General features: G+C 41.7%; 1 protein-coding gene across 1 annotated transcript in view; it reads right to left on the reverse strand.

Moving 5' to 3' along the window:
• c2cd3 (C2 domain containing 3 centriole elongation regulator) overlaps positions 1 to 22,519 on the reverse strand; it is a 128,828-nt gene that overhangs the window by 26,014 nt on the left and 80,295 nt on the right. The window contains exons 21-24 of the mRNA XM_080197550.1: positions 17,126 to 17,394; positions 16,094 to 16,186; positions 14,593 to 15,201; positions 13,596 to 13,916 (exon numbers count right to left, since the gene is read on the reverse strand). Coding sequence (XP_080053676.1) covers positions 13,596 to 13,916; positions 14,593 to 15,201; positions 16,094 to 16,186; positions 17,126 to 17,394 — 1,292 coding nt within the window. The remainder of the gene's footprint in view (positions 1 to 13,595; positions 13,917 to 14,592; positions 15,202 to 16,093; positions 16,187 to 17,125; positions 17,395 to 22,519) is intronic.

Here is a 22,519-nt window from a genome sequence, read left to right on the forward strand (position 1 = left end):
CCTTCTCTATGAACGGTATGCTTTGTCTGTATAGCATGCAAGAAACAATACTTTTCACTTCATACTAATACATGTGACAACAATAAATCAAATCAAACCACTTGACTGCAGCTCAGTCCTCATACAGGAAAAACAGCTTCCTGACAGTCATTATTCATCGTTTACTGTTTTGAACAAGTGGTCACTCCTCTATCTCCTGATCTAATTTGAAATAATTTTTTAGACTTGGCTTTCTAGACTATTCACTATCTTAAATACTTCTACGAGAACACTTCTCAGTTGCCTCTTTTTCAGACAGAAAATCTCAACTTTAACCAGTCTTTTCCCATAAATCAGTGGATTGACATTGACTCTTCTCTCCAGTGCCTGAATGCCTCTCTATGTGCCTTGATGACCTGAATTGGACACAATTATTCAATTTGTCAAATTTCACATAAAATGCAAATAGCCTAGAATAGTTTATTAAAATTGGACCATAATTCCCACAGTGTGTGAAGTGTAGATTTGCTGGAATTACAAGAGTTCAAGTGCACTGAGTACTCTGGAAGTGCTTAGTTCCATCCTCCACTGGCTGAAGCTGTTAACAACCTGCATCACAAGAGACCCCAAACGTCACAGCACAATATGAGCTCAGGCTGCACTGGTTGCTGTAAAGCAGATGGCTTTAAAGGGTCCAGTGAAACTATCAGGCCAGAGAAGTGTCCAGGTAAGTGAATGGAATTTGACTGGTTGGGTCTGCTGGCATGGAAGAGAGGGGGGAGCCCTGCGCAACTGGGGGAATCACAGTAAGAAGTCTCACAATACCAGGTTAAAGTCCAACAGGTTTATTTGGTAGCACAAGCCACAAGCTTTCGGAGCACTGCCCCTTCATTGGGTGAGTGGAAGTTCTGTTCACAAACAGGGCATATATAGATACAAACTCAATTTACAAGATAATGGTTGGAATGCAAGCCTTTACAGGTAATCAAGTCTTAAAGGTACAGACAATGTGAATGGAGAGAGGGTTATGCATAGGTTAAAGAGGTGTGTATTGTCTCCAGCCAGGACAGTTAGTGAGATTTTGCAAGTCCAGGCAAGTCGTGGGGGTTACAGATAGTGTGACATGAACCCAAGATCCCGGTTGAGGCCGTCGTCATGTGTGTGGAACTTGGCTATCAGTTTTTCCTCAGCGATTCTGCGTTATGTGTCGTGAAGGCTGCCTTGGAGAACGCTTACCTGAAGATCGGAGGCTGGAATGCTCATGACTCCACATCTCCACACCATAGCTAACTTTAACCTGGTGCTGTGAGACTTTTTACAGTGCTTACCCCAGTCCAATGCTGGCATCTCCACAACTAGGGGAAATCCATGGGAATGGTGGTGGTAGGTGTGACCTGGAGTGTGGACGGTGTCTTGTGTGGGGCTTAGTCTGGGTGTTTAAGATTGTTGTGCTGAAGTTAAAAGTGGTTTTATTTCTTCTAGCTCTTTCAGAATAACTATTGGTTAAAACCGGCAGAGCCATCCAAAGTTAGCGATTTAAATTGCTTTGTTGGATGGTTCCCAGTGCAGCACAAATGTTCAGGGAATGTCTGCCTCTGGACAACTACTGCATAAAGTCTGATCTGGGAACTTCCAAGATGGGTCCCCAAGGACACCTCGTTGGGGTACTCCCCAAATCCAATGCTGGGGAGGCAGGAAGTTCCAGGCATTAATTTTATATAATGCTCAGTGTGGTATTTTTCACATTGTTCAATTCAAGGGGGAAGAAAGGAGCCATCCCAATTAAATACTTGTCAACGCTAATGAGTCAGTTTCAGACTATGCAATTTCAGGTAATACAAACTGGATTCCAGGAATCATAATGTTGTCACGCAAACAGAAATAACATTCAATGTTTGACTGAGTCATAAAAGAACTGAAGGTAAAGATAATTTGTCAAGAACAAAAAGTTGAAAAAAAAAAATGAACATTTGGAATAAAAACAAAATACCACGGATGCTGGAATCTGAAACAAAAACAGAAAATGCTGGAAAATCTCAGCAGGTGTGACAACATCTGTGGGGAGAGAATAGGGCCAATGTTTCAAATATAAATCTGGTATAAATCTCTGCTGATTTTCTTTGATCCCAGTTCATACGAAGGTTCATCTAGGCTCAAAACATTGGCCCTATTCTCTCCCCACAGATTTTATCAGACCTGCTGAGATTTTTTAGCATTTTCTGTTTTTGCTTAACATTTGGAATACTCGTCAGCAATTTCTTTCCCAAAGACAGTTCATTAAGTTATAATTGGACCTCATTTCTAGGTTTAGCAGTTACAAACCCTTTGTTTAGATGCTCCTTTTCCATCAAAGTGTATTTTTCAATACAAACCTTTGTATGAATAATTTTGTACACAAGATTTTGCAATATTGAACATACACAACTTTTGATTATGGAGTATGGCACCATATTGCATGCTTAATATCTTGCTGAGCTCTCGGAACAGTTTTCCGACTAGCAAGCACCATCATTTTCAACAGTGTCACCTCCTCTACGGAGGAGACTTAACAGTTGCTACGTTATATACAGTACAAATCCTTTCATTACTATCAAACCATTGAATGTAAAGCGCCTCCTGAAACATTGCGAATGGCTCAAAGATCCATTGATGTCATGCCATTAATTAATACTAACCGTGGCGGACTCTGACGAAGGGTTATCTAGACTCGAAATGTTGGCTCAATTCTCTCTCCACAGATGCTGTCAGAACTGCTGAGATTTTCCAGCATTTTCTGTTTTTGTGTGGGGGCTCTTGTTCCCTGTATGTTATGATGCTGCCACCTTCAAAATTTTAGTTTCTTGTAATGCTGTTATTTATTATTCTTGCCAATTCAAGGGAACTCTTATGCCCATTTATATTTTACTAATAAAGTGCTAAACTGTGACATTAATGCATCAATAAAATTGCAAGGTTGGCTTTATGGCTTTTACAATCTGGCATGGTTTCAAATTATGAGTGGACAGTGTTTCGGTGAAAGCTAGCAGGAAGGGTCTTGGCACTGATAGCCACAGGAAGGTTTTTCACAAAACCTTTGAGCAATTTTACCTGCTCCCTTTCTTATTGGAAGCCATTCCTAATTTTTTGAATTGCAGTTTTAAAATTTTAGGTTTGGTGATTTTTAATTCTTACTTGATCAGTACGCCCCTGGCTGTACAGTTGTCACTTCTTGTTTGCACAGAACCATAGAAAAGTTACGAAAGAGGCCACTCAGCCCATCCTGTCTGCACCAGCCAAAAAAAAGAAAAGCTGCTCATTTTAATCCCAGTTTCTTGTAGCTGTTCCATAGTTTTGCATTGTACAATACTTCAGATGCAGTCTCAGGAACATTTTAAATGGGTTGCGTATTCCCACTTCAACCACCAATTTAGACAGTGAATTCTAGAAGCTCTCTAACCTCTGGGCAAAATACATTTTCGAACTATAAATATGTTTTTAAAAGAAACTAAAAAATGAAAATATTTGAATTCAGTTGCATGAATTGAAGTGGTTGCTGTATTTTTATACATGAGAATTTTTATAATGTTAATTGAGATTTAGTTTATCAATGTCATAGCAGAAGTCCTGTTTGCCAACATTTTTGAAGAAATAATGCAAGCATCACTAACGGCTATATTTTAGAGCAACAAAGCAACATTATATTCCCCTAAAAGTCCAGAATGTTAAGGAGATAGTAATACTACAGGAATCACCATCAATCCTTTACACTAGGATGTGGATCGCCTCAGCCAGAGGCACAGTGGTTAGCACTGCTGTCTCACAGCGCCAGGGATCCGTGGTCAAATCCTGGATTGGGTCACTGTCTGTGCAGAGTTTGCACATTCTCCCCGTGCCTGTGTGGATTTCCTGTGGGTGCTTTGATTTCCTCCCACAGTCTGAAAGACTGGTTAGGTTCATCGGCCATGCTAAATTCTCCCTCACGTACCTGAACAGGCGCTGGAGTGTGGCAACGAGGAGATTTTCACAGTAACTTCATTGCCATGTTAATGTAAGCCTACTTGTGACACTAACAAATAAGCTTTAACACCCATTATTACACGTTGAAAAGTGGAATGGCCTTAGTGAATGTTTTGTGCTGGCAGACATTCAAATGATTCCTGGTCTGCACCACACAGAACATAGAACAGTACAGCACAGTACAGGCCCTTCGGCCCGCGATGTTGTGCCAAGCTATGTCCGATCCCAAGATCAAGCTATCTCACTCCCTATCATTCTGGTGTGCTCCATGTGCCTATCCAATAACCGCTTGAAAGTTCCTAAAGTGTCTGACTCTACTATCACAGCAGGCAGTGCATTCCACACCCCAAACAGTCTGAGTAAAGAACCTACCTCGGACATCCCTCCTGTATCTCCCATCATGAACCTTATAGTTACGGTCCCTAGTAACAGCTACATCCACCTGAGGAAATAGCCTCTGAATGTCCACTCTATCTATCCCCCTCATCATCTTATAAACTTCTTTTAAGTCACCTCTCATCCTCCTCCGAGCTAAAGAGAAAAGCCTGAGCTCCCTCAACCTTTTCTCATAAGGCCTACCCTCCAAACCAGGCAGAATCCTGGTAAATCTCCTCTGCACTCTCTCCAATACTTCCACATCTTTCTTATAGTGAGGTGACTAGAACTGCACACAATATTCCAAATGTGGTCTCCCCAAGGTCCTGTATAGTTGCAGCATAATCCCACGACTCTTAAACGCAAACTCCCTGTTAATAAATGCTAACACACTATAAGTCTTCTTCACGGCCCTATCCACTTGAGTGGCAACCTTCAGAGGTCTGTGGATACGACCCCCAAGATCTCTATCTTCCTTCACATTCTTCAGAACCCTGCCGTTGACCCTGTAATCCACATTCAAGTTTGCCCAGGGCAGCACTGGTAATGTTTCTACTGTCGTCCATACTCAGGCTGTAGAAATAAAATATTAAGATAATGTTTTCATTGAGGACAGGCCTGGAGTAGACTTGGTTGCCAACAGACAATCTTCAGGCTCATGTGGTACTGGCAGGATGCTGCTGCCACTACTGACAGAACTGCACTACAGCATGGGTTATTCCCTGCACAATACTAGAGGGGTGAAAAGCTACTGGAAATTTGACAAAAAGAAAAAGAATTACTTAACTCTGATCTAACAGTTCCCATTAACTGTCTTGTTATTCAAATCTAAACCGTGGTTTATTTTTCACCCTCACTTTCTCACAGTATAAATGGATTGATTGCACAAAGCAGAAGATTGTGCTGCAAAATACACACAGATCCCGTTTCTCCTTTTGTACACAAGCACAAACAGCATGTGATGTGAGCCAGGGTTATTAGCTTATGCTCAACTGTTACAGAGTGGCAAAAGTACAGTTTCAATGAACATTGCGCACGTAAGACAACTGAATTTGGATCAGAAAAAGCTGACAAAAGACTGCTACAACCATCTGACGGTTCATAACTGAAAACAGCACATAAACCATTAATGTGTACATTACAAAGAGTGGCTCAATTTGCCTCAATTTATTCAGGTCAGCATGTGCACGGGAAACTGATTTTAGAAAAACGTGAATCATGTATTTGATTATTTATCCAACTCTTGAAAAAGTCGGATTCTTTCACTCGAGAATAGCATATTGGAAACAGATCGATAGATTTTGAGGAAACAGGTAGCATTATTTTAAGTATTAAATAAAAGCCATTAGGTACTTTCTAGAGGCATGTGCACCCATAAATAGATGAGCCAAACAAGGGCTCTGGGTCCTTTCCCAAAGGAGGAATAATTACAGAACTGGAAATATTTAAAATTCAGTTGCATGGCTGCTGTAATTTACACAAGAGAAATTATGTAATGTTACCCGAGACCCAGTTTACCATTGTGCAACTTTAGTGTTCACACAAAGGATGTATTTCATGTAGCTATCAGATGTCCTGTTTGCCAACATGTTTGAAGAAATGGTGCAAGTATTACTAACTGGATTTATGCAAACAAAGGAAACCACTCCCTGACCCAAGCATGAAGAGCTGGCCTGAATGGATGACCAAAGTTAGTTCTGGGTGATAGCGTCAACAAAGAATTGTGCTTTTTGAATAAATCAGTAAGGTATTTTGCTGTTGCATCCCAAAAATGGCTATCAGACTTGGAGCTAATTAAAGGACAGGAGGAGTGCATGTTCAGACAGGAAGGGTGCAACTTTCAAGTTTTTACAGTAGCAGTATGGAACACATGAAAATTGTTAATATTCACATTCTAGGCATTAAAGATCAGTTGATTTTTGAACTTTTAACAGCTCTTCATGTGCATGAATGGAATACAATAAATAACTGTTGTAATAGCAAGTTAGACCATCGCGTGGTCATTGAGCTTAATAAGTTCACAACAATCAGTATGATAAACTGCATGATAGGTATGGGAAAGTAACTGTATCTTGCAACTTAGTAGCTGCTGTTTAAATAGTATTCAGTATCAATAGCAGCGTGGTAAATGGTGTTGCTAACTTGAAAAAAAGGTATTATTTGATGAGATGTGGATGTCGCTGGCAAGGCTAGGGATCCAGGTGAGCAAATTACTAAACAATATTACAGGTCAGCAATTAAAAACACTAACAAAACACTGGGATTTATTACTTGGGATATAGAATTCAAAAGTAGGGAAGCTATGTAAAAATTGTATAGGGTCCTGGTCAGACTGCACTTCAAGTACTGTGCACAATTCTCAATTCTGGTTTCCATACTTTTAAAAAAAAACTAGAAGCTCGGAGAGATCACAGGTATTGGGAAAGTTGTGGCTTTTATCTTAAGAAATCAGAAGATCTTGAGGTGTTTAAATTAATAAATGGGCTGGACAGTTTAGATGTGGAGCAAACAGCTCCAGTTGTAAGAGAATCCAAATGGCATGGTATAAATATGAGATATTTACTAACACATTCAATAGGGAAATAAGGATAAACTTCTTTACTCAGAATGGTTAGAATGTGGAACCAACTACCGTGCAAAATGGTTTTGACGAACAGATTAGTTGATTTTAGAAAGGAAACCAGTGGTGTGCAAGGGAAACAGAAAGATATGCTCAAAGATTGAGCTCAGGTAGACAGAACTGGAGGAGACTCATACAAAAGCAAAATACCGCGGATGCCGGAAATATTCAGCTCGGCAGACAGCTCTATGGAAAAATGGTTTCTCTCTGCACAGATGCTGCTTGGCCTAATACAGCATTTTCTGTTTTCAATATTAGAGGAGGCTCACGTTGACCTTAAAAACCAACACAGACCAGTTGAGCAGGATGGACCGTTTTTGTACTTTATATTCCAAGTAATCCTTATGTTTCATTATTCTTCATGATAAATTCAGCATCCTGTTCTTCCCAGGATATTAGAAGGTTTGAAAGTGAGCAAGCGAGTGGAATTAAGCTTGATGGCTTGTTGAAATACTCAATACACACTGGATCATGTTACGGTTACAGTATAGAAACAAGCCATTCAATGATGAACACAACATTAATTTGAGCATAAATTAACCAAATCCAGACAGCATTAAAACAGATTGTGAGTAACAGATTGTGAGTTATGTAAATATATGAGAGCCCAAAATGCTGTTAACCATCAAACTACAATAAGGACAAATTATTTAAATTGGGCCAAAAATGGTTTTCTATCCAGGCTTCTCATCAACACCTCTATGTTTGACAAATTTACTGGAGTATTTTTGAGGATGTAACCAGTAGAATAAATAAGGGTGAACCAGTGGGTTTTAGAAATATTTTGATAAAGTTCCATATAAGAGGCTAGTGTGCAAAATCAAAGTGCATGGGATTGGGGGTAATATTAGCATGGATTAAGAATTTTGAGAATTGGTTAGCTAACCGGAAACAGAGTAGGAATTATAAGACCATAAGAAACAGGAGCAGGCGTAGGCCATCTAGCCCCTCGAGCCTGTCCCGCCATTCAATAAGATCATGGTTGATCTGAAGTGGCTCAGTTCCACTTTCTCCCCATAACCCTTAATCCCCTTGCCTACCAAAAACCTATCTACCTGTGTCTTAAATATATTTAGCGAGGTAGCCTCCACCACATCAACGGGCAGAGAATTTCAGAGATTCACCACCCTTTGAGTGAAGAAGTTCCTTCTCAACTCCGTTCTAAACTGCCCCCCACGTTATCTTGAGGCTGTGCCCTCTAGTCCTGCTGTCCTTTCTGAGCGGGAAGAACCTCTCCACCTCTACCCTATCCATCCCTTTCATCATCTTATACGTCTCAATAAGATCCCCCCTCATCCTTCTAAACTCTAATGAGTACAAGCCCAGTCTATTCAGCCTCTCTTCATAGTTCAACCCCCTCAACTCCGGTATCAGCCTGGTGTACCTCCTCTGCAGTCCCTCCAAGGCCAAAATATCCTTGTGCAAGTGCGGCAACCAAAACTGCACACAGTACTCCAGCTGCGGCCTCACCAGTGCCCTGTACAGTTGCAGAAAGACGAAGAACAAAATCAGCTCAGGAAACAGGCCCTTCGGCCCAACGAGCCCGCACCACCATCTCAACACCACCAGTCCACCTCGCTACTCATGAGCCCTATCTAAAGTTTTATGGCCATCCAGATTGAGGTAAACTGATTTAGGGACAATTTATTCCTGCCAATCAGCCTAACAGCACATCTTTGGGGTGTGGGAGGAAACCGGAGCACCCGGAGAAAACCCACGCAAGCACAGGGAGAATGCACAAACCCCCACAGACACCAGCCCAAATCCATGTGTCTGCACAGCAATCAGCGATAGTCACTGAGCTGTCGTCTTGCCCAGTATCTTGTCCAGTTTAGGCACACACTAACGACATGAAGCACTAGGCCAATCTCGAACAAGCAAGAGCAGCCCCAGTACGACCCATCACCTGTATGCCCCTCGTTGGACACGAGGTGGACCGACTTAAAACCTGTGAATGAAAGAGAAAAAAAAACATTATTATCATACTATACCCATTTACATTACCAGGGGCGCCCCAATGCTAATGACCCTTATTTAAAAGGTTCTCCTATATCCACCCATCTCCAACTCAGTCATGTGCCTGTCTAAGTTACTCTTAAAGGACTCTAGCGTGTTTGCCTCCACCACCTTACTTGGCAGAGCATTCCATACCCCCACTACCCTCTGTGTGAAAAACCTCCCTCTAATATCTGTGTTGTACCACTCCCCCCTCACCTTAAGTCCATGGCCCCTTGTCCTACGTGTCTCTATTATAGGAAATAGCTTACCTCTGTTTACTCTATCTATACCCTTCATAATCTTATATACCTCTATTAGATCCCCCCTCAGTCGGGGTCTTTCAAGGGAAAAGAGCCCCAATTTCTTCAATCTTTCCTCATACCCCAGTTCTATGAAGGCCAGCATCCCATTTGCCTTCCTGATCATCTGCTGCACCTGTAGGCTGGGTTTTTGGGACTCATGCACAAGGACCCTCAGGTCCCTCTGCACCGTAGCATGCTGCAGCTTTTCACCCTTTAAATAGTAGTCCCTCCTACTATTATTCCTGCCAACGTGGATAACCTCACACTTGCCAACATTGTATTCCATCTGCCAGGTCCTCGCCCACTCGCTCAATCTATCTAGATCCCTCTGCAGACTTTCTACACCCTCCGCACAATTTGCTTTTCCACTTATCTTTGTGTCATCAGCAAATTTCGACACCCTACACTCAGCTCCCTCCTCCAGATCATCTATATAAATGGTAAATAGCTGAGGCCCCAGCACCGATCCCTGCGGCACTCCACTAGTCACCAACCGCCAATCCGAATAGCACCCATTGACACCTACTCTCTGCCTCCTATTTGACAGCCAATCCTCTGTCCACGCTAACACCTTACCCCCAACTCCATGCCCCCTAACCTTCTGTAACAACCTTTTGTGCAGCACCTTATCAAACGCCTTCTGAAAATCGAGAAACACCACATCCACCGGTTCCCCTCTGTCCACTGCACTAGTCACATCCTCATAGAATTCCAATAAATTCGTCAGACATGACTTCCCCTTAACGAATCCGTGCTGCGTCTGCTCTACCAACAATTCTTCCCAAGATGCCTATTTCTTCTTTGATGACGGATTCAAGCATTTTTCCTACAACAGACATTAAACTAACCGGCCTATAATTCCCTGCCTTTTGCCTGCTACCCTTTTTAAACAGCGGTGTAACATTAGCTGTTTTCCAATCTTCCGGCACTTCCCCGGAATCCAGCGAGGTTTGGAAAATAATCACTAAGGCATCCACTGTCACCTCTGCCATTTCCTTCAGAACTCTGGGATGCATTCCATCCGGTCCTGGGGACTTGTCCACCATCAGTCCCACTTGTCTGTCGAGCACTACCTCTCTAGTGACAGTGATCTCATTCAGGTCCTCAACTCCTACCATCCCCCTATCTTTAATACCCGGCAAACTATTTGCGTCCTCCTCCGTGAAGACCGAGGCAAAAAACTTATTTAAGGCCTCAGCCATTTCCTCATCCCCCACCACTAAATCCCCCCTCCCATCCTCTAAGGGTCCAACATTCACCCTAGCCAGCCTCCTCCTCTTTATATATTTATAAAAACTCTTACTGTCCTTTTTTATATTTAGCGCTAGTTTAGCTTCATAGTCTATCCTTCCTTTCTTTATCAACTTCTTTGTCATTCTTTGTTGATTTTTAAACCTCTCCCAATCCTCTACTCGCCCACTACTTTTAGCCACTCTAAACGCATCAGCTCTTAATTTAATACTCTCCTTTATCTCCTTCGTTAACCACGGCTGATTATCCCTTCTCCTATGATCCTTCTTTACCATCGGAATAAATTTCTGCTGAGCACCAAGAAAGATCTCCTTAAAGATCCTCCACTGTTCCTCAGCAGTCCTACCGCCCAATCTGTGCCCCGAATCTACATTTGCCAATTCCTCTCTCATCCTATCGTACTCCCCTCTGTTCAAACAGAGGACACAGGTCCGGGATCCTACATTCTCATCCTCCATCTGCATCAAAAACTCCACCATACAATGATCACTCTTCCCAAGAGAATCCCTCACAACAAGGTCCCTAATTCTACCTGCCTCATTACATAACACCAGATCTAAGATAGCTCGCTCCCTCGTCGGCTCCAGCACACACTGTTCAAGGAAACTATCCCGGCAGCATTCCAAGAACTCTTCCTCAAGCCCACCGCTTCCAACATGGGTCGACCAATCAATATGTAGATTGAAATCCCCCATAATTATTGCTGTTCCATTTCTGCACGCATCATTTATTCAATGGGTCTTTTTTCAAATTGGCAGGCAATGACTAGCAGGGAACAGTGCTTGGGCCCCAACTATTCACAATATGCATCAGTGATTTGGATGAGGGAACCAAAAGTGATAGTTCTTAGTTTATCAATGACATGAAACTTGGTAGGAAGGTGAGTGGTAAGGAGGACGTTAAGAGGCTTCAAGGTGATTTAAACAAGTTGAGTGAGTGCGCAAATACTTGGCAGATGCGGTATAAAACCTGGATAAATGTGAAGTTATCCGCTTTGAATGGAGAAACAGAATGGCAAAGTATTACTTAAATGCTGATAGATTGGAAAATGTTGACGTGCAAAGGGTCCTGGGTACCCTGGTACACCAGCCACCGAAAGCAAGTAGTTAGTATAGAAAGCAGTTAGTACAGTAAATGATATGTTGGCCTTTATTGCAAGAAGACTTGAATATAGGAACAAGGATGTCTTACTGCAGCTGTCCAGGGCCTTTGTGAGACCACACCTGAAGTACTGTGTGCAGTTTTGGCTTCCTTATCTAAGATACACTTTCCGTGGAGGGATTGCAATAAAGGCTCACCAGACTGTTTCCTGGGCTGGCAGGATTATCATATAAGAGAAGAGATTGAGTCAATTGGGCCTGTATTCACTGGAACATTTGAAGAATCTGAGGGGATCTAATTGAAACATGTAAAGTTTGACAAAGTTGGACAGACTGAATGCAGGGACATTGTCTCCTCTGGCTACAGGGTTTAAAACAAGGCGTCACAGTCTCAGGATACAGAGTAGACCATTTACGAGTGGGGTGAGGAAATGTTTTCTCACGCAACAGGGTGGTGAACCGGCAGAATTCTCTACCACAGAAAGCTGTGGAGGCCAGATCACTGAATATCCTTAAGACGGAAACAGATAGATCTCTAGACCCTAAAGTTGGAGCATGGCATTGAGATAGGGGATCAGCCACGACCATGTTGAATGGCAGAGCACTCTCAAAAGGCTGTTTTCCACGTTTCTATGAAAAATTCGTACAGGACAAAACCCTCAGTTAGTCAGTAGATGAAAGGGATTATATCTTTGACTAAGATTATTATTTATAGCCTCTCTGCCATACCCTAATCAGAGTACATCAAAGTTGTGTTGTAATAGCAGTTCAAACCGCTATTACAAAGTTTGTGGTACATGAACTCTGAAATATGAGGCAGGATACTGTGAATTCCAATCCTTCTCAGTGATTTAACAGTTCAACACAGAATCAAAATGGATTTTGGACTTATTTCAATCCTATGCCCCAATCCATATTTTGATTGAAGGCTTTGATGTTGCAGTTGTCAGTAAGCAGGATGTTGTAAAGGTAGAAGCATACTATCTTAGTAATATTTTTCTAATATTTGATCTTCTGCATTCTATTTTCAGCTTATGTACTGGTAAATAAAATAAGAGCCGAGGGAGTCATACAAATAGAGACATGTGATAACCAGAGTGGGGCAACCTCAAAGAAACATCTCACAACATCAAGTTAAAGTCCAACAAGTTTCAGAGTGCCACTCCTTCATCAGGTGAGTGCAGGATTTGCTACCAGTGCAGCTCATGCTACCAAATAAACCTGTTGGACTTTAACCTAGTTTTGTGAGACTGCTTACTGCACCTGCCTACCCCAATCTAACGGCAGCAACTGCACATCAAAGAAACATGGGCAGCATTCCAAACGGAAGTCAAACAGATTTCCTAATTACCTGCTGAGAATGTAGTACTAATCAACAGTAATGGGCCAACAATTTAAAACAATGACTCCGAGAGGTATGGTCTGGAAATTTCAAAATTCTCAGATCACGATAGAAAGACTTGGAAGCTTAGATTACACCAACAAGTCTGCCTTAGCTGGAATAAAATAGAATCCAGAGCCTCATTACAAATTTAAAGCTGTCAGGTATTAAAAGAATACTGCAGTCAGCTACATCAGTTTCCGCTGAAAGGCATTAGCCGCCATTTTGTGCTTCATACAACCTCCTCCAGCTCTTGTTTAAAAAATTTCAAGGGGCTATTAAGAAACTGGGGTAGAACTGGTTATCCTCACTCACATTGGATGGAAGAAAATCCTTTCATTTATACCTTTTCCCCATATCAAAAGTGTTTCAGAACCATAGTATCAAAGTATCAAAGCAGCAGCAAAACCATAGAATGCTTAAAAAAAGAATCAACTCATATCATGCTACATTATAAATGAGATGCTCTATGCTCACTCTACTGTCGTTAATAAATTATCTGGGGCCTGGAGAAAATGATATTAATCACTGGCTGCAATTCAACATCATAAGAGATAGCATATATATGTATATGTAAGATGAAAAATTCTTACCTTTCAAGCTTAGATGCATAGCTCTCTCTACTACAACATTCACTGCAAATGTGTTAGCCAGGTCCACCTCAGAAATCTCATTCACCAGTTTTTTGCATTCAGTGTTAGAACCTGTGGACATTTCTTTATCAATGTGTGGTTCTGACGTTTGTTCTTTCTCAATAATAGGTGGAACATCTTCTTGATCATCCTCAATATCACTTATTCTCGGTGAAGCATAGTCATCAGTGGAAGGCAAATCATGAGGTAGTAGTGTGACATGGAACCTTACAGCAGCACCTGACAAGTCAGAAGCACCTCGCTTAAACAGCGGATAAACACCTGTAAAGAAAAGGATACATCAAATGGAGAAATATATTCATTTTGGAACTTCTCTGGCCCTTCCTTCACTATTATTATAAATTTGTAACATTTCTAACATCTCAACAACATGGACAAGCTGAAAACAATGTGAGCTTGCAAGTAATGAATGCATTTATCTCTCTACTTTGAAGCATTCATGTTTTTGTTATACTGATCCTTTTGTTGCCTGATGCATGCTTTCACTAACAAAATCCTTTTTCAAAGATGGACTGTACTTATATATACATACAGGGAAAAAATAGGCATATACAAGTTCTAACTTGCTGAGCAGCAAGTAATTTAAAATATTCTTTTGGCTTTGCAATGTTAGAAATATTAGGTGGTAGGTATTTTCAAAATGTTACTGATTTCCTCTGATTAAAAAAATGAACTAGTTTTCTTTCTCCATGAAAAATCATCTTGCAACTATAAAGTACTTTAAGCATCAGAAAGATTCCTAGGTTTCACTGATTGCACTCTGAAAAAGACAATACAAAGGCAAAAAAAGGTAGAATGTACTTCAGGGGCTAAAACAGCCGTTGAAGGCAAGTCTTTAGACAGCTTTTAAAAGCAGGCAAAGAAGAAGCAAGGCACAAAGATTTAGGGAAGATTCAGACTCCTCAAATTTTTAAATATTTAAACTAAATTGGCTTACCACTAACTGTAAGCTTTCTTGAAGGTTTCTCCGCTAAAGTCGACAGATCTATGAATGAATATCCAATTAGCTGATCAGTATCACAAGGTCTTAGAGTCTTGTTGTCTTTCCCATATGCCAGCCATGCTTGCACTTCTAGTCTTTCTTCCTTTAGGTACCAGATCAACGATTGGGTTCGTTTCAGATATATAGTCTTTGCTTCGTCGAAGTTCACTGTTACACGACTTTCGTTCTCAATCAGGACTGGTTTTTGAAGTGATGTGCAAATGGCCTCTCTATCATACAGTTTATACCGGAGATAACAGAAAGTGGATTTATCCAGATGTGCACGGCCAGCCAACACTACACAGTGCAATGGAAGCCATATCCGTGATACAGTTAGCATTATTGATATGCCACTTTCTGAGGATTGTCCCTCTTTACTTTCTTCCTCACTTGTTCCATACTTCCAATCTAACGTCTCAGCAGCCTTTATGACCTGCTGTCTATCACTGGGATGTGCAAAGTGGATTGAAATCTCGAGCCCACCACCCAAGTTCTGTAGAGATCCACAAGATTGAGCAGAAGCTGTAATTTCTGGAAGACTCACTGCATACCAACCAGAGATGCCTTAACATACAATACAAAATAAATATTTTGAGAGCCCATTCAATATACAGTTATAGGTTTTAGAAACATAATAGCATGTAAATCAAGAATATGTAATTCATTGACATATTGACAACATGGATATAGCAGTTTAGCGGTTAAAGTACTGGACAAACAACCTGGAGATCATAAATTCAAATTCTACCAAAAAAATTGAATTTTAAAAAAAATCTAGTATTTTTAGGAGAGTGCCCAGAAAATGACCATATAATTCACTCTTCCACGAATGTACTTTAGAAAAGGGAATTTGCTAGATTTGCTTAGTTCACTTGCACACTGTGTGGATGACTCAGAGCCTTGCCATTGTCCAAACTCAATGTTTCAAAGTTTCTGAATGCAAGATGGATTATTATCGCATTTCTTTGTAAAAGCTAAATCTGAAGTTGGAGGAACATCATATCTACACTAGGGAATTGGCACTCCAACTAAGATTTATTCTTTTCTGTTCTCTGTTCGGTCCTGTTTCCTAGCAAAGAGCAGGGAGGAGAGCTGTTCTGGTGTCCTGTTACTTTAACAAAACATGTCAATGTGTTTAGATTGAAATCACCCTCCAATGTTCCTTTCTTCTCACTCCATTCATTCTCTCTCAACTTGCTGAGTCAAATAATCACATTGTGAATCATTTTGGCAGGTCCCTTAAAGGTTGATGGTCTCATTTTTATGCAATTAGCATTTTTAAAAAAGTAGCCATTGTAGCTAAACTCATTTATTTAACCAAGCATTTTGAACAGCAAATAAAATCAAGTTACTCCTTTACAATTATTGAACTATCCAAATCTTCTACCTAGATCGCTAGATTCTATCTCCTAGTGGTAATAAACAAATACATTTATTGCATCAGATTCCTCATTACCTGTCCGCTTAGACAGCAGGTCTGCCAGTGGAATTCGTACAAATCCCAATAGAATGTCCCTTGATGAACCAATTAAAATTGTGCTTGGTTTAGCTGTCAACAGAAAGAATGAAGAAAACATTGAAGATTAGAATTATAAGGAAAATAACTAGCACTACTGCCTCAGTGTCAGTGACCAAGACCAGTTCTGGCCTTGGGTGAGTACATGTTTGTATGTTCTCCCAGTGTCTCTGTGGGTTTTCTTTGCGTACTCCAGCTTCCTCCCACAGTCCAAAAATGCGCAGATTAAGAGGATTGGCTATGCAAATTGCCGTTTCATGTCCAGGGATGTGTAGGTTAGGGGGATTACCCACGGTGGATGTGTGGGGTATACTAAGGTATACATTTGCGTACTAAGGTATACATTTTTCACCATGCCACAGCACGGTAGTGTACCAATATGCTACAGGGAATGATTGATGTTTGACCACAATTTTTCCAAATAAGTTCTGCATTTTAACTAGACTATGGGAGAGGAAAGGGTGCAGTGGTTAGTACTGCTGCCTCACGGTGCCAGAGACCAGGTTCAATTCCAGCTCAGGTCACTTTCACCCCATGCCTGTGTGAGTTTCCTCCAGGTGCTCAGATTTCCAAAGATGTGCAGGTTAGGTTGATTGGCCATATTAAATTGATCCTAGGCATCAGGGAGATTAGCTGGGTAAATGAGGGTTTAGGGAATGTGGTCTGGGTGTGATTGCGGTCAGTAGACTTGATGGGCTGAATTGCCTCCTTTTGTACTGTAGGGATTTTATGATTCCCACAAGGTAGGAAAGAAGCATCAATGAGAAATTTCTTCTGGGCCACCATGCTCACTTCATGATAATTAGTTACAGCAACACCAGCACTAGCCAGAAAGTAATTCACCTACCCATCAGCTGAGCCATGGAATTTTGCAGGTCGGTGAAAATCTAATCGTGAGGGGGTGGTGAGGAGAGGTCGGCAGTAAACAGCATCATGTACATTTAAAAAGATAAAAACAGAATGCATCGCTACCTGCTGTGGTAAACTGATGATAGATGGTAAACACGGCCTCTGAGGATTCAAGCAGTTCAGCCAAGCTGAAATGCTCCCCAGTGGATTTCTGGATGACGAGGTTGCATGGAAACTCAGAGCAATGATCAAATTCTGGGCAGAATGAACGGGCCACCACCTTAGTGCGTCGTTTTTCATTTTCCAGCAAAAATGAAATATGAATTGTAATGTAAGTATTCACACCGATTTCAGATTGGTATTTTAGTGTGTGGTTCCTTTCTGCTGCAGCCCTGCATTCAAAGAAACAGAGAAATGTTTCTCAACTTCCAAAGTTACACAACTACCAAAGAATTAGGTATGAAGTTTTTCAGAAATAGCAATTATGAAACTTCAGCCAATTCAGTAGCTCTATTTGTTAGCTTGACTTCAGAAAATTAGTTGATAAGTTCGGAAATTTTGCACCTACATCTGACATGTGCATCCAAATTGTCACTTAAGAAACCTCATGCAGATATAATATTGTATATCATTATGCAGAGGACATCAAAATCTCCTGTAAAAAAGGTGGAGATGCCGGCATTGGACTGGAGTGGGCACAGTAAGAAATCTCACAACACCAGGTTAATGTCCAACAGGTTTATTTGGAATGACAAGTTTTCAGAGCACTGCTCCTTCACCACTCACCTGATAAAGGAGCAGCGCTCCGAAAGTTTATGATTCCAAATAAACCCTTTGGACTTTAACCTGGTGTTGAGAGACTTCTTACTGTCTCTTGCAAAACATATTATACTGATTTATGATGTTGAAACAAAATGGAATGTCCTTATTTTTGTTAGAGCCCCAACAATTCATTGAATGTTCAGGATGGAGCCATTGCCAAGCTCAAGAAAAGTCTTAAACCTTTGGTCTGTGCCAAGTTATCTGCTTACTCACTTTCTCATTAATGAGTGAAAATTGTGTATTTTATTTACTTTTCATAAAGAGTTGATCCTTAATTGGGAATTTTGTAGGGGTAAAGAAAGGGAGAGATAAGATGAAATTATAAAGTGCCTTTCACACCTATGAGTCATCCCAATGTGTTTTATAGCCAGTTAATTATTTTAAAACATAGCCAGTGTTGCAATTAGAAGGAAACACAACCAACAACCTGCATGCAATAAGGTTCCACAAACAGAAACAAATGACCCATTTTATCATGATTTCAGTGACAACTATTGGCCAGGACACCAGGAGGCTTTCCTTATGCTTTGCACAGTTATAGGATTGTTTATTTCCACTTGAGAGGGCAGACAGACACAGATTCAGGTTTTATCTGAAAATTACAGCACTCTCAGTAGTGCAATTAAGTGTCAGCCTAGATTGTCAATGTCATGGAATGGGACAGAATGTAACCTCATATATGATCCCATAAAAACTAATGTGCCTCAAAATAGCTCATATTTTTAAATCAAAATGAGTGCGCTAATTATTCCAATTATTCTCAATGGGTTTGAACTAGTAAATTCTGTCATGAACGCCAGCAGATTAAAAGGCACCAGCATTTCCAAAGGTATTTCACAGAACGAGATTAGAAGCTTTAGGGACCAGATGAGAAACTCCAAGATATATCATGAAGTTAGCCTAGATCCTAAACTTTTTATTGATTTTGGCAATAGGACGAGCATTAAGTATTTTCTCCAGGTATGATTCAATTGACCCACCAGGAAGTTTTTATTAAAACAAAATTTAATAACACAGTTAGAATAAAACAAAAAGAATTAGCACAACTTTTACCAGTTAAAATACATAAACTTGAGAAAGTATAATTCTTAACAGCTATCTATCTCTATAGTTCCAATGTAAGCAGTATCCTCGCAGACATAAATCCCTTTTCAGAACCAGCACAAAAAAGATATGCTCATGTGGATGCTATGTTTCCAGTATTTTAATCCCTCTGGAAAGATAAAGAAAGAAACCTGGCTTCTGATTCGCATACAGCAATTTCCAGAGAAGGATATATCCTCAAACAGCAGAACTTCAGACAAATAAACCTAGTCTCTGGCAGATCCCAGTCTCCAGGGAGAAAAAGAACTAATTCTCTTTGCAGCTTCCAAGCAGCAACTGATTTGATTTTTCTGTATAAGTCTAGCTCCACCAAGTCACATGAACTTACTTGTCAATCAACCTAATCAAACCCTACTCTGCAAAACCCAGGAGAAAACACTAAAATAATTCTGCAAATGTCCAGATTAAAACAAGCACTTTAGCAATTAAGATCAATTATGCTGCTAAGGTAACAACAGTGACTGACAGAAGCAGACAAAACGGCACCAATAATAAAACAAACTGCTGAAACAGATCCTGCACAAGAAACAGACTCAAATACATTTCTTAAAGGCACAATATTGCCATAGAAGCCACCAGCATTTCAAAAGTGTTCCACAGGATAGGAATCCCAATCCCAGTTATAGACAGGCCAAAAAAAAAAATCACTCTGCTAACAGGAAAAACTTTGGGGTAGATGATGACACCATCCAGGGAAGACATATATATACTAATGTTAAAACGAACAAATGGGGCATCATGGTGGCAAGTGGTTAGCACTGCTGCCTCACAGTGCCAGGGGCCTGGGTTCAGTGTCTACGTGGGTTTCTTCTGAGTATTCCGGTTTCCTCCCATTGTCCAAAGATGTGCGGCACAGGAAGATTAACAAGATAGCTGAATGGGGTTGTAGGAGTGAGGTGGGAGGAGAGCCAGAGTAAGGTGTTGCATTGGTGCCGAATGGCCTCCTTCAGCACTGTAGGGATTCTATGATTCTAAGCTGAGGGGACAGGCAGCCAAATACAGAGAGAGATTATCTTCAGACGGAAACAATGATATAATTGGCAATCTTTTTGTGGAAGCAAGAGGCAGTATCCATCTAGCAGCTTGTAAGGTGGTGCTGGTTAGTAGCCATGTCAAAACCACAAGCTGCCGGCTCCAAGTGGAGAGGATCTCCAAGAAGGTCACACATATCAACACAGACATCAAGTTTCTACAAAGATGCAAGAAAGCTGATAAGATACTGAAAGGACTACAGATCACAAACCCACTCAGGTCAACCTATCACACAGACTACGCTGAGAGACTTTGCCGTCGCACGTCTCTCACACTCCTCAACCACCTCATACACCAGCTATATAGCAGACACCACAACCTGGAAGCCAAGATAGAGTCCATATTCTCAACTTGCACTCAGGACGCAGACCAGCTGTGAAACACTGCCAAGCAGACGAGACAACGGAACTACATCATCTACATGCACCCCAAAAACAGGAAACTTGAGGAACCCGGCATCATCACCAGCAGCATCCAAGCCTCCCCCAGTACCACAGTAGAAAACAATAGCACTGCAGGGATGTCCACTGTCAACGTGTCGGACGACACTCTTCAACCAGACGAAATCAAAGTTCTCCGCTGAGGGCTCAATTTCTGCCCCATCACCAAAATGGGTGATGGGGCAGAAATGGGGCATCACCAAAATCACCATCAGCCTCTCAGTGGACACAGAAGAATCCAACAGGCGAAGGAGGCTGTGGGAGTTCTTCAACAAACTCTAAGAGGCCAACAGTGAACACAACGAGACAGACAATGAGCCCGAACAGTCGACAGATCCGCAGAGCAGCAATCGAAGAGGGAAGATCGAATTGGACTCCTCCGGAAGGCCGCTGCCCTTGACTCGACACGTATGCCCATGCCATCAGGAGGGAAGTCAATGCCAGATTCATCAGCTGCAATCACAAGACAGCCCGAAGGTCATCCAAGCACAACTCAACGCCATCCGCATTCTCAAGACCAACTGCAACATTGTCATCAAACCAGCACGCATAGGAGGGGCCACCGTCACATTGAACAGAACGGATTACTTCAAAGAAGTGTACCAACAACTGAACAGCAAAGAATACAACAGAGCCGACCAAAGAACACACTGGTCAACTCAACAGACTGATCAAGACCTTTGACCCCGACCTTCAGAGCACCTTCTGTGCTCTCATCCAAGTACTCCACGCGTTGGAGATCTCTACTGTCTCCCAAAGATACACAAGGCCAACACATCTGGCCATCCCATCGTATCAAGCAACGTGACCCTGTGCAAGAACCTCTCCAGCTACGTCCAGGGCATCCTGAAACTCATTGTACAAAGAACCCCCAGCTTCTGTTGTGACACTATGGACTTCCCACAGAAACTCAGCATACATGGAGCAGTTAAACCAGGAGCATTCCTTGTCACAATGGATGCCTCAGCACTCTACACTTGCATCCCTCACGACAACAGCATTGCTGCAACTGCCTCAGTATTCAACGCCGACAACTGCCAATCTCCAGATGCAATTCTACAACTCATCTGCTTCATCCTGGACCACAACATCTTCACCTTCAACAACCAGTTCTTCATCCACACACGCAGAACAGTCATGGGGACTAAATTCTCACCTCAATATGCCAACATCTTCATGCACAGGTTCACACTATACACTAGGTACATCGATGACATTTTCTTCCTTTGGACTCATGGCGAACAATCACTGAAACAATTACATGATGACATCAACAAGTGTTCCATCCCACCATCAGACTCACTGTGGTCTGCTCTTCAGAATTAGTTGCATTCTTGGACACTCGCATCTCCATCAAGGACGGTCACCTCTGCACTTCACTGTACTGCAAACCCATGGATAACCTCACGATGCTCCACTTCTCCAGCTTCCACCCATCCCCTATAGAAGCCATCCCCTATAGACAAGCCCTCTGTATACACAGGATCTGCTCAGATGAGGAGGATTGCAATAGGACACCTACACTCACAAAGATGCTCTCATAAGAACAGAATATGATGCTCAACTCATCGATCGACAGTTCCGACGTGCCATAGCAAAAAACCACACTGACAAACACGGGACATGGTGGACAGAGTACCCTTCGTCGTCTAGTACTTCCCCACAGCAGAGAAGCTACGACATCTTCTCAGGAGTCTGCAACATGTCATCGATGAAACAAACATCTTGCCAAGGCCATCCCCACACCCCACTTCTTGCCTTCAAACAACTGCACAACCTCAAACAGACCACTGTCCGCAGCAAACCACCCAGCCTTAAACAGAACAGTGACACCACACAACCCTGCCACAGCAACCTCTGCAAGATGTGCCAGATCATTGACATAGATGCTATCGTCTCACATGGGAACATCATCTACCAGGTACATGGTACATACTCTTGTGGCTAGGCCAACGTTGTTTGTCTGATAAGCTGCAGGAAAGGATGTCCTGAGGCATGGTACATTGGGGAAACCATGCAGATGCTACAACAACGGATGAGTGGACACTGCTCGACAATCACCAAGCAACAGTGTTCTGTTCCTGTCAGGGCACACTTCAACAATCACAGGCTTTCAGCC

This window comes from Carcharhinus amblyrhynchos, chromosome 10, assembly GCF_965287045.1.
Source record: "Carcharhinus amblyrhynchos chromosome 10, sCarAmb.v2.hapA, whole genome shotgun sequence".
NCBI lineage: Eukaryota > Metazoa > Chordata > Chondrichthyes > Carcharhiniformes > Carcharhinidae > Carcharhinus > Carcharhinus amblyrhynchos.